Below are 12718 nucleotides of genomic sequence, written 5' to 3' on the forward strand. Positions count from 1 at the left end.
TCTCTGATTTGGCCAGAATCGAATCGAGCCGTCGGACTGGCCAATCTGGGGTTAACTCTCGACAGAAATAGGCTGGGGGCGGGGGGGGGGGGGGGGGGGATGGCGGGGGCGCTGTTCTCACTCACTCCGAGTTTTACAGCACATTGTGTCTGCGCCAGCATTAAACACCTATTTACTCTAATCCCATTTCCAGCACTTGGCATATAGCCTTGTATGCTATGGAATTTGAAGAGGTTCCCGCCTCCACCACCCTTTCAGGCAGTGAGTTCCACATTCCACTGGGTGAAAAGGTTTTTCCTCACATTTCCTCTAAACCTCCTGCCCATCACCCTAAATCTATGCCCCCTGGTTATTGATCCCTCCACTAAGGGGAGAAGTACCTTCCGACCCATCCAATCTATGTCCCTCATCATTTTATACACCTCAATTATACACCACCCCTCTGCCTTCTCTGCTCCAGGGAAAACAACCCCAGCCTATCCAGTCTCTCCATAGCTGAAATGCTCCAGCCCAGGTGACATCTCTCTGCACCCTCTCCAGTGCAATCACTTCCTTCCTATAGTGTAGCGATCACTGCAGCTCTGACCTCATGAGCATTTTATATAACCCCCCAATCGTAACCCCCCAGCTCTTATATTCTACGCCTTGTTTAATAAAGGCAAGAATCCCATGTGCCTTCGTAACCACCTTATCTACCTGTCCTGCTGCCTTCAGGGATCTATGGCCTTGCACACCAAGGTCCCTCTGGTGCTTTGTACTTCCGGTGTAGGACCATTCATTGTATATTCCCAAAATGCATTACTTCACACTTTTCAGGGTAAAATTCCATTTGCCACTCTTCTGCCCATCTAACCAGCCCATCTGTGTCATTTTTTGTATCATCTGTGAACTTGCTGATTATACCTCCTACATTCATGTCCAGACTATTAATGTACACCAAAAACAGCAAGGGACTCAGTACCGATGCCTGTGGAACACCACTGGACACAGGTCACAAAAATAACATACAACCATCATCCTCTGCCTCCTGTAACTAAGCCAATTTTGGATCCAATTTGTCAAATTGCCGTGGATCCCATGGGAAGCCTTCTTGACCAGTCTTCCATGTGAGACCTTGTCAAAAACTTTACAGAAATCCATGTAGATGACATCAACCACATTACCCTCATCTATATTCAATTAAATGGTTTCGGAGGCGGTGGCCGGAGAATCCTGCCCCCGATCATGCTGACTACCCTTGATTAATTCGTGCCTCCCTAAATGGACATTAATTCTGTTCCTCAGAATTGTTTCCAATAGTTTCCCAACCAGTGAAGTTACACTCACTGGAGTTTAATGCCTCTTTGTTCCCTATCATCCTCCTTGAATAATGGCACCACATTAGATGCCTCCAGTCCTCTGGCTCATGTCCTGTGGCCAGAGAAAATTTGAAAATTATTGTCAGAGCCTCTGCAATCTCTGCCCTTGCCTCCTACAGCAGCCTGGGGGGTTATCCACTTTTAAGGCTGCTAAAACTGTTACCACCTCCTCCCTAAGAACAAAGAAAAGTACAGCACAGGAACAGGCCCTTCGGCCCTCCAAGCCTGTGCCGACCATGCTGCCCGTCTAAACTATAATCTTCGACACTTCCTGGGTCCGTATCCCTCTATTCCCATCCTAAGATGCTCAAATACATCACATTCCCCCGCCCTGATTTCCAGAGGCTGGTTTAGCACAGGGCTAAAGAGCTGGCTTTTAAAGCAGACCAAGGCAGGCCAGCAGCAAGGTTCAATTCCCGCACCAGCCTCCCCGAACAGGCGCCGGAATGTGGCGACTAGGGGCTTTTCACAGTGACTTCATTTGAAGCCTCCTTGTGACAATAAGCGATTTTCATTTTTCATACTTACATTGTCCTTTTCCACAGTCAACATAGATGCAAAGTACTCTTTTAAAACTTTACCTACGTCTTCTGGCTCCACACATAGTTTGCCACGTTGATCCCTAATGGGGCTACTCTTTCCTCGATCACCCTCTTGCCCTTAATATACTTACACAAGATTTTCCTTTATTTTACACGCCTGTGTTTTTTTATTATCCCTCTTCGCTGTTTGCTGCGCTCGCCCATTCACTCTCCTTCATCCAAATGTATCTCCGCCAAAGGAAATCGGGAATGCTTGTTAATAGGGACTAATAGTGAATCGGGAAGCTAATCCAATGCTGGAACTGCAGAATAAAAGCGTAAAGTGTTGGACATCGACTGAAACTCTGCACCCCTCCTCCCGCCTCGGATGCTAGTCGGCCCGTTGAGCGTTTCTGGTATTTTTCCCATCTTACTGACTGAGCCAAGAAAGAAATATATATATTTTTTTAAACTGCGAGGTTGAGGTTACTGGATGTAACATTTATTGAGTTGGCACATTCAAAATGCTCCGCGGGGTGTCAGGTTATCACATTGTTCTGGGCGAGGTTTCATTTAAATAGCCCCCAGTGGAGATCACGCATTGCCTCTGCTCCGCACACATCTGGGAGGCGGCAGCAGTGCGGACTTGGGGAGCGGAGAGGGCACCGTGGTGAAACTGCCCCTGTCCCCGGAGAGGACACCGTGGTGAAACTGCCCCTGTCCCCGGAGAGGACACCGTGGTGAAGCTGCCCCTGTCCCCGGAGAGGAGGGTCCCAGGCAGCCCCCCCCTGTGTGTGTATGGGACTCAGCACCGAGAAGACCAGGCGAGTCGGATGAGTCGGTGACTATTTAAAGGGATTGGAGCTGCTTCTGGAGGGGGGGAAAGGCGGCTAAATCCTTTATTGGATCCTATTCGCTGTGACTGACTGAACATTGAAAACCCAGGTGACGGTGGGAGAGTCTCTCTCTCTCTCTCGGTATATAAACGTGCTGAGGGTGACAGCAATCCGGTAGAAGCTCAAACTGCAAACTTGGGGAATTGACGCTGTGCTGAGATTTTTTGGAGTTGTTACCCACGCGTTTGCAACTGAAGCTGCTGCTCAGCAACTACAGCGGGAACCCTCCTGTCCCCACTGGACCATCTCTGCAGCAGAAAGGACCGCTTCCATTCCATGCCAGACGCATCTCCCCACCTTGGCTGCTGCTCTCTGCCTGTTTGTGGGAGGTGGGGGGCACCTTGCTCCTTCCCCCCGAGTGCGCCCAGCCCGGGGGCACTGATGACTTTCAATAAAACGTGCGCTTTGGGCCGGGCGCTGGAGCAGGGGGCGATGCTGGAGAGAGGGGCTCTGGTGACCGGCCACCTGCAGCTGGTGCTGGCGGCCGCCGTGTCGGTGCTGCTGGGCTGGAGGTGGCTGCAGCGCCAGGCCCGGGCCGGGGGTAGGAGGAGCCCTCCCGGCCCCTTCCCCTGGCCCCTGATCGGCAACGCGGCGCAGGTGGGCTGGGCGCCCCACCTGTCCTTCTCGCGGATGGCCGAGCGGTACGGCAGCGTGTTCCGCCTGAAGCTGGGCAGCCGCACGGTGGTGGTGCTGAACGGGGAGGAGGCCATCCGCCAGGCGCTGGTGCGCAAAGGGGCCGACTTCTCGGGCAGACCCGACTTCGCCTCGTTCGGCGTGGTGTCCGGCGGCCGCAGCCTGGCCTTCCGCAGCCACGGCGACCTGTGGAGGCTGCACCGCAAGGTGGCCCACTCCACCGTGCGGGCCTTCTCCACCAGCAACCTGCGCACCAAGAAAGCCTTCGAGCAGCATGTGCTGTGCGAGATGTGGCAGCTGATCGGCATCTTCCTGCAGCGCAGCCGGGCCGGCGCTTACTTCGACCCCTGGATGAACGTGGTGGTGGCCGTGGCCAACGTGATGTGCGCCGTCTGCTTCGGCAAGCGCTACAGACACGACGACCAGGAGTTCCGCGCCCTGCTCTCCAAGAACGACCGCTTCGGCCAGACGGTGGGCGCCGGCAGCCTGGTGGACATCATGCCCTGGCTCCAGCACTTCCCCAACCCCATCCGCAGCGTCTACCGAGACTTCAAACAGCTCAACCGCGACTTCTACCTCTTCATCCAGGAGAAGGTGCACCGGCACCGCCAGCTCTTCCGCCCCGAGAGGGTGCGGGACATGATGGACGCCTTCATCCTCGCCATCGACCACCAGGAGGTGACCGGCGACACCGGCTTGAAGCTCAGCCCCGACTATGTGGAGTCCACCGTGGGCGACATCTTCGGCGCCAGTCAGGACACCCTGTCCACGGCCCTGCACTGGGTCACCCTCTACCTGGTGAGCTGGCCCGAGGTGCAGCGGAAGGTGCAGCAGGAGGTGGACCGGGTGGTGGGCAGGCAGTGCATCCCCACCATCGAGGACCAGCCCCGCATGCCCTACCTCATGGCCTTCCTGCACGAAGCCATGCGCTTCAGCAGCTTCGTCTCCCTCACCATCCCGCACGCCACCACCCGGGACACCCTCCTCAACGGCTACCACATCGACAAGGGCACCGTGGTCTTCGTCAACCAGTGGTCGGTCAACCACGACCCGCACAAGTGGACGCGGCCCGAGCTCTTCAACCCCGAGCGCTTCCTCAGCGAGGACGGCAGCTTCAACAAGGACCTGGGCAGCCGGGTGATGATCTTCTCGGTGGGCAGGAGGAGGTGCATCGGCGACGAGCTGGCCAAGATGCAGCTCTTCCTGTCTGTCTCCCTGCTCATGCACCAGTGCACCCTCACCGCCAACCCCAGCGAGCGGCTCACCCTGGACTTCACCTACGGCCTGTCCCTCAAACCCAAAACCTTCACCATCAACGTGACCCTGCGGGACTCCATGGAGCCTCTGCAGGCGGCCGTCCAGAGGATCCAAGAGGCCGAGGCCAAACAGTAACCTGGCGGCACCTCCTCTGTGAGTTAAGAGCGAGACACTGAAAGGTTTACGTTTATTATGTTTGTTTGTTTTTAAAAGTTGCAAACCCGAGCTCGGTGCTTGTGGTTGTTGAATTTGAAGCCAGCAGCAGCGTGTGGAGCTGTTCCAGCCACTGGTTCGTGTGCTGTATCCAGGGGGCAGCAGGCAAACAGGAGGTTTGTGTGGACAGTGAGACGACTGTTTGGGCGCCAAGAAGCGGGGAATAAACGGGGAAATCTCTTTAAAAAAATAAATAAATGGATTGTCGACTCCTCCAACATCGACAGAGGGACATCCCAGCGACCGACCTGACACAGTGGGCACAGACTCGAAGTCCAGCGAGTTTATTTTCAGGGTGATAGTTTGCACAGATCCACACTTGATCCGCAGTTTGATTTTCCACAGTCAGAATTGTAATAATAATCCCTGGGCTATTTCAATGTTTTCTTTTAAAAGTTGTTTCAGGTGTGGGGGTGTGTGGGTGTGGGGGGGGGGGGGGGGGGGGCGCAGGTTTGCCGACACAACGAACAGTCGCCTCTCTGAAAGTAATTCAGTGCCTGGAAGGATTGGGAGCTGTTTGAAAACACTGAAGTCGATTTGCGTCCCGCCCTTTCTTTCTGCATTGCCCCCACCGCCACTGCAGATTTAAAAAAAACAAATAATAATAATAACGTGGTGTTTTAAAAGAGCGTCTCCAATCCGACAATTCTCGAATCTTCATTTCTGCTCAGCAATGTGCACCGTCCTGTATCGGAACTTTGACCAAAACTCCCCCCCCACCCCCCCATCCCAACTCCTCGCTCAAGCTGCAGAGGGTGAGGACAATCTAAACTCACTGGCGATGTTCTGCTGCTGTTGGCTTCGTTAGTGCTTCAGGGTACAGCCAGGATTTTTTTTTTAATGAAGGGAATATCCAGGATTGGAGATGCATTAACAGACCGGAGCTCTGCCACCTGCGTGTTTATCCGAAACAAACCCGATCGTTTTGATATGTTAATCACGCCTTCCAGTATTAGAAGTGTATCCGAAGGAGCGTGCATTCCAGCGCGGCTTCCCAGCGCTGTTACTGGAGAGTACTGGGAGACAGGCTCACCCACCCACAGCACAGATGCAACATCCCACCCAAAACTTGTCCATGTTCAGGGCAGTTGGTCGGAAGTGGGAGAGAGTGAGTCTCTCCCCCCCCCCCCCCCCCCGCCCAAAGCCTCCCTCCCCAAATGCAAGCTCTCCCAGTCGGGCACCCCCCCATCTGGAAGACGAGACCGCTTTCAGAGCTCGCACGGATTGCTGGCCCCTGAATCACGTTGTTCTCACAATGTAATCTCCACGTTTTGGCCGGCAACTTAATCCGGGCTGCGACGGTTTCTGCGGGACGCCATATCGTTCAGACAAAATCAAATCTGCCCAGCGCACTTTCTGTGAATGGGGCTTTACAATGTTAATTTTGCAATAGGTGGAGGACAACACCACGTTATTATTTTTTTTATTAGGAGTTACTGGTAGATATCTCCTCAGTGCTTCTCCAGGCGGATTCGAATGAGTAACAGATAATGACAGTTTTTAAATCAATAACTTTCCTGCAATGTTACGTTATACATACTAAGGTTCAGCATTAATGGCAGACCTGATTAAGGATGGTCCTGGATCAGGTAGCCCAGTGTTGACGAATGAAGGGAACATTACAAGCGATAAGATGACTACAGTGGAAACCAATAATAATTGTTTCTGTGTTGAAGGAACCTCCATGCCATTTATTCAGAGCCCGTTGTGCAGGGGGTACGGGGAAAAGGCAGGGGGGAAGTCACTAAGTCACGATGTTAATTTGGAGAGCTGGTGCCGACTCGATGGGCCGAATGATCCCCTCCTGCGCTGTGATTCTGTGTTACAAATCAATGCAATGACAAGATTTGACAGGATCGAGCTAAACTGCCGTTTGTTCCAGAACCCAAAGTGCCTTTGTATTAAATTAAAGGCATTGCTGATAATTCAGTTGATTCGGGCACAGCCTGGTGTGAAACTGTCATTATGGAAGCCGACTGTTTGATATCTGGTTTGTGCTGTTTGCTGGGAAATAAACAATTGTCTAAACATGTCTGGGTCATGGGAAATCTGATCATCCAGCGTGTTCACTGCTGGTTATTCATTATCTGCTGACTTTTGCTGAAAGGGGTTAGTTGTGGGATGCTGAGTGATGAGGTTTTCCTCGGTTGAAAAAGCCTCAACACAGAAATGGGCGGAATACTGTACGACCATTCCCCTGTGAATTCATGCTCCCGCAATAGTTAGCAACTTCAGGGGAGATTAAAAGACAACCCGAGTGGCTTAATGAAGGAATATGATTGAGTAGAATGTGCTGGAGGGGAGCACTGAGTAACTGGGTTTGAATTAATCTTAATGTGGAAGCACTGGAAAGGCAATGTTCTGGCAAAGGATTGGAATAGCAATGTGTATAATGCCCAGGTCAACGAGAGTAAGTGGGTGATCCTCCAATTCAATATTTTCATATTTACATTCGGTAAAACTAAACGAATCCTCTTTTGATTTTACTGTCTTTGGTGTACTTGGAATGTGCTGCATATTGATTTGCTCATGAGAAAACTGGACTCGCGACAGAAAACTGGACCTAAATTTAAGCCTCAGATGAAACTATAGCTTGTTGGTGGATTTCATCACAGTACTGCCCAGTATGTTAACGTTCCAGTCCTTTATGTCTAATTGTCTGAGGGAGGGCCAATCACCATTCACATTGATAAAATCGTTGAAAATTAAAAGAATAACTTTCCACAGAAGCTTCCTCATCATCCAAATACATTTTCTGCACCCTTATCTCTATCCCGCACAGGGCTACAGTTGGCCAAATTAGTCAGCTGTAACCAGGTTTATTTTGGATAGGGGGACTTAAATAAAATCAAGCAAGACTAAATCAGAATAATGGCTTCCAACGCAAGTGTTGACATTTCACAGTGCAGCCTCTTTTGCCGAAGCAGACTAAACAAACAAAACACACATGGGTCAACTGGTTATGCAAATTGTATGGGAATTTTGCAACATTATGTAAATTGCAAAAATGCAGAAGATATTTTCACTACGCAGGAAATCTCTCAATTGCTTTCGTCTATATGGGTTTCTCCAGCAGAAGTCACCCTTCCACTGATTTGAGTTTCGAGATCAAATCACCAACAGCAAAAGAGTCAGTGATTTCAAATATTAATAGTTTGATGCAATCCTTAACAATGTTGCTTTCAGTTGTTATATTCAATACATTTAGAGAACACTGCTGTGTCTATGAGAATAATGAATCATAATTATACTGGGTAAAGACAAATTACTGCAGATGCTGGAATTCCAGCATAATTACACTGGGACTGAATTAATAGGCACACTTTTAAATTTGGTGCATTGCTTTGGAACAACTATAATTCAAATGGATCGATAGATAATAGCCAGTTAATGTGTGGCAATTTCTACATTTGAAGCTGCCCTAGAACTGATAATAGAGTTGTTACTTGCAAATATATGGTAGTTTGTCTTTGGCAAACTGGAAGTGACTTTATTGTGTATTTTGTGAAGGTAGACTGGAGGAGCTGCATGCGTTTTTAAAAACATTGTGTAACCCATGTGAGAAGTTCAAGAACAGCAATACTTTTAAAACAAAATCCTTGCCATATGATCCTTCGACAACCTTTTATTCTATTGCTGTACATAACCATTGCCCAGTTGCTGTCTATTGTGGCCTGTAATTAAATATCATTATTTCCCTGAACCCATACAAAATCTCAGGTGATTGCCACCTATGTGGAATTTCCAAACTTAGCCTGTGTCTGTGAACTGCTATTAAATGTTGATTTTGTGTATATATATTTGTTCTATCAATTAGATATGTTCAATCAGTGTGCTGTTGGACATTCCTTCCTTCCTACTCTTTTTAAATGTGATTGATCTTTCCTACAAAATAGGAAATATTGTTATATATTTATACATTTGTACGGTTGCAATAATGCGAGATACATGTGATAAATCCTATTTAAAATTTGTATTTTTGTATTGTCTCATAAGCTTTAACACCTTTAGATGGTTGCTACAATTTCTTTTTATCTCCTTCAAGTTCAATGTTCCATAATTTAACTTGTACATCTGCATTTTTGTGCTTTGATTATATATTTTATATATGTATACATATATATCAATGAAATGTATAATATATTTACAGTAATCAAAATCAGTGGTTGTTGAAAAAGCTGTTAAAGTTATAGAATTTTATAAAGTGAAACTGTTTCTTAACACTGTTCCCTAAGTTTAATTATTCTGTATTTTAACACACACGATAGCCCCGTAAATCATATCATAGTTGTGAGTTGTAAAGTGACAAGCCAGAATATAGCACTTTGAACATGTTGTGTATTGATATAGTCAATAATTCAGTACTTAAATCTGTTCAGTGGTTTGTGTTCCCTCACTAGGTATTAAAAAGTGGTCTAATCAAAATGTATTTCAACTGTTCTATGATTTAAATGGGACTGATAAATGTTAACTACTGCTTTCAAACTGGTAAATTACAGTATCTTTTCAATCTATCAAACACACTCTAGTCTCATTGAAATAATTCACAAAACATACTGATGATCTGCTGAATGGTTTAAAAGATGCAATGTTCCAGCTGTAAATCCATTCAAAATGCAGCGATGGATTCCATAACAATGGAGGTAAAAATGAAAACCACATCTGTTATTATCCACAAGGCTGGGACATACTATTGAAGTGACAATGATTTACCATAGTGCATCCTGTAGATAGTCTATCCTGAATCTACCAATGCACCTGTGGCAGAGGGAAGGGATGTTGACTTCAGTGGCACTAGTGATACTTTTAGCCAGATTTACTGCCTTATAAGATATGAACTACAAGATATTAAGCCATGGCCATGCTCAGAAGAGAATGGGTTTGGAAACAGGGTTTCAACTTCAAACCATTGAACACAGCCTTTATGAGGAAAACCTGCTAACTCTTGAGCAATGTGAGCAATTGTGATAAATCTATTAAAGAGAATGACAGAAACACTCACTTGGCCAATGCTAAAATTGGATCAACATTATATAATTTGAAAGCTGTCTTATACTGTGGATTCTAGACACCAGGGTTAGTTTGTACAAACTCATTCTGCCACAGTATTTTCAATAGGTATTAGGCTAGAAATTACTGTTGGCGGATGAACAACATTTTCATTTTCTACTTCTTGTAGGGGATAACTCATTAATTTTAAATAGATAAAGTGGGCAGAAGGGGCTCATTTTCAGGTTGGTGACCTGTAACCAATGGGGTTCCACAGGGATCAGTGCTGGGATCACAACTGTTAAAAAGTATATATTAATGACTTGGAAGAAGGAAGCAAATGTACTGTAGTCAAACTTTCAGATGACTCAAAATTAGGTGGAAAGGCAAGTTGCGAGAGGGACACGGACAGTTTGCAAAGAGATATTGATAGGTTAAGTAATTGGGCAAAAAAGTGGGCAAATGAAGCATAATGTGGGAAAATGAAGTTGTTCATTTTGGAAAGGAGAACAAAAGAACTGAAGATTAATTAAATGGAGAAAAACTGCAGAAAGCTGCAACACAAAGGGACTTGGAGTACCTGTGGGCGGAACACAGAAAGCTAGCACACAGGTGCAGATGGTAATCAGGAAGGCTAATGGAATGTTAGCCCTTATTTCACCGGGGTTGGAGTATCGCTGGGTATTCACTGGGGCTGGTTTAGCACACTGGGCTAAATCGCTGGCTTTGAAAGCAGACCAAGGCAGGCCAGCAGCGCGGTTCAATTCCCGTACCAGCCTCCCCGAACAGGCGGTGAAATGTGGCGACAAGGGGCTTTTCACAGTAACTTCATTTGAAGCCTACTTGTGACAATAAGCGGTATTCATTTCATTTTCATTTAATCCGAGTCGGGAAGTCTTTCTGCAACTGTACAAGGTACTTGTGCACTGTGAGCAGATTTGGTCCTCTTATTCAAGGGAAGATATTGGCCAGAATTCTCCATTTGACGGGGTTCACTTTTCTCACTGACAGCGCACCTCACCAGCGGGCTTTGTGGCGGCGTGGTGTAGTTTCAATGGGAAATCCCATTGACAAGCGGCGGGAGGATAAAACTCTGCCGCCAGCCAATGACGTGCCGCCAAGAAACATGGCTGGGGAAGCGGAGAATCCTGCCCATTATTTAATTGGAGGCGGATCAAAGAAGGATCACTGGGATGATCCCCAATACGGAGGAATTGAGTTCTTACCAAAGGTTAAACAGGTTGGGACTCTACTAATTGGAATTTAGAAGAATGAGAGGTGATCTCATTGAAACATAAAGAATTCTTAAGGGGCTGACAGGGTAAATGCTGAGAAGTTGTTTCCCCTCATGGGAGAGTCTAGGACCAGAGGGCATCTCCTCGGAATAAAGGGGTGCCGAGGAGGAATTTCTTTTCTCAGAAGGTTATGTGTCTTTAGAACTCTTTGCCACAGAGAGCTGTGGGACGGAGTCCTTGTGTATATTTAAGGCGGAGATAGATAGAATCTTGATCAGTAAGGGAATCGAGGGTTACGGGCAAAGGGCAGGAAAGTGGACGTGAGGAATGTCAGATCAGCCATAATCCTATTGAATGGCGGAGCAGGCTCAAGGAGGCAAAGGGTCTACTCCTGTTCCTATTTCTTATGGTCTTCATGCCTCTTCTAAAATAGAAAACAAAGGAATGTACAAATATGCTAAGTATTCATTTGGTAATATCACAAACTTTTCTATTACTTTTCAAGCATAAAAGTATGGACTGGGAAAAGTTTATTCAACACATCAAACTTTCTCCCTGCAAAGGCCCATGGGGTAAACTATCAATCCGTTATAAAGTTCTTCTGAAATTTCTCCTGGTCTCTGTAATACAAATGTATCAGGACATCTAACATTACAATTTACAAAACGGAATCAAAACCAATTAATACATTCTGCAGATGATATAGTAGTAGGTACTTGGACAACAGCAAGGAGAATTGTAAAATACTATTTTTTCAATTCTTTCATGGGATATGGATGTCACTGGCAAGGTCAGCATTTGTTGCACATCCCTGATGAGGGCTGGAGAATCCCGCCAGTGGAGAATTCACCCAGAGCTGACATTTCAGCTCAATGATCTTTGATCTTTAAATTTCTATTTTGGTTCAATCTAACTTTTCCAGTTCTATAAACCGTGTAAATTCAATAACCTGCCTACATCTGTGTGCATGCATGTGGTCAATGCACTTCTCTGGAAGGCTGAGGGGTGATTCAAGGAAACCTTTAAGACTATGAAAGGGTTTTGATAAGGTAGACATAAAGAAGGTGGGCTGGATCCTCTGCACCCACCGCCAGTAGTGGGGTCCTCGATGCAGCAGAGAATCGGGCGTTTGGGAAAATTCGAGATTGGCACACAATGCTCCGGCCATCTGTTGGCATGGGAATCGGGGTTCGCCAGTGAGAGGATGCCAATGGGAACTTAATGGACCTGGGACCAGATTCTTCAGACCTCTGAATTCTCCCAGTCCTCTGGGCCGAGAATCACAAGAGTGGGGATTACAACAGGTATCAGCAATCGTGAACCTGCCATGATGGTCCTCATGGTGGGTCAAGGATGTAATTCCTTAAGGGAATTGCCCCCAAAGTGCATTTGAGGGCCACCGTCCCCCCCAGCAATGCATGACCCACCCACCCTTTCTATACCAGACCCTACTAGGTAGCACGGTAGCAAAAGTGGCTTGCACTGTGGCGCCAGGGTCCCACGTATGATTCCCCGCTGGGTCACTGTCTGTGCGGAGTCTGCACGTTATCCCCGTGTCTGGGTGGGTTTCCTCCGGGTGCTCCGGTTTCCTCCCACAGTCCAAAGACGTGCAGGTT

The 12718-nt window shown here is 47.3% G+C and overlaps 1 protein-coding gene across 1 annotated transcript; it reads left to right on the forward strand.

Annotated features, from left to right (window-relative positions):
- The first annotated feature begins 2404 nt into the window (after nucleotides 1–2404).
- Nucleotides 2405–9303, forward strand: cyp1b1 (cytochrome P450, family 1, subfamily B, polypeptide 1). The gene has a single exon (XM_072500115.1). It carries the CDS (start codon nucleotides 3052–3054, stop codon nucleotides 4798–4800), a length of 1749 nt encoding a protein of 582 aa, XP_072356216.1. The 5' UTR covers nucleotides 2405–3051; the 3' UTR covers nucleotides 4801–9303.
- The last annotated feature ends 3415 nt before the right edge of the window (nucleotides 9304–12718 follow it).

The sequence above is a fragment of the Scyliorhinus torazame genome, chromosome 4 (genome assembly GCF_047496885.1).
Source record: "Scyliorhinus torazame isolate Kashiwa2021f chromosome 4, sScyTor2.1, whole genome shotgun sequence".
Lineage (NCBI taxonomy): Eukaryota > Metazoa > Chordata > Chondrichthyes > Carcharhiniformes > Scyliorhinidae > Scyliorhinus > Scyliorhinus torazame.

What these genes read in the sequence shown, in the direction of transcription:
- cyp1b1 (XM_072500115.1), top strand. Translation starts at nt 3,052, where the DNA reads ATGCCAGACGCATCTCCCCACCTTGGCTGCTGCTCTCTGCCTGTTTGT.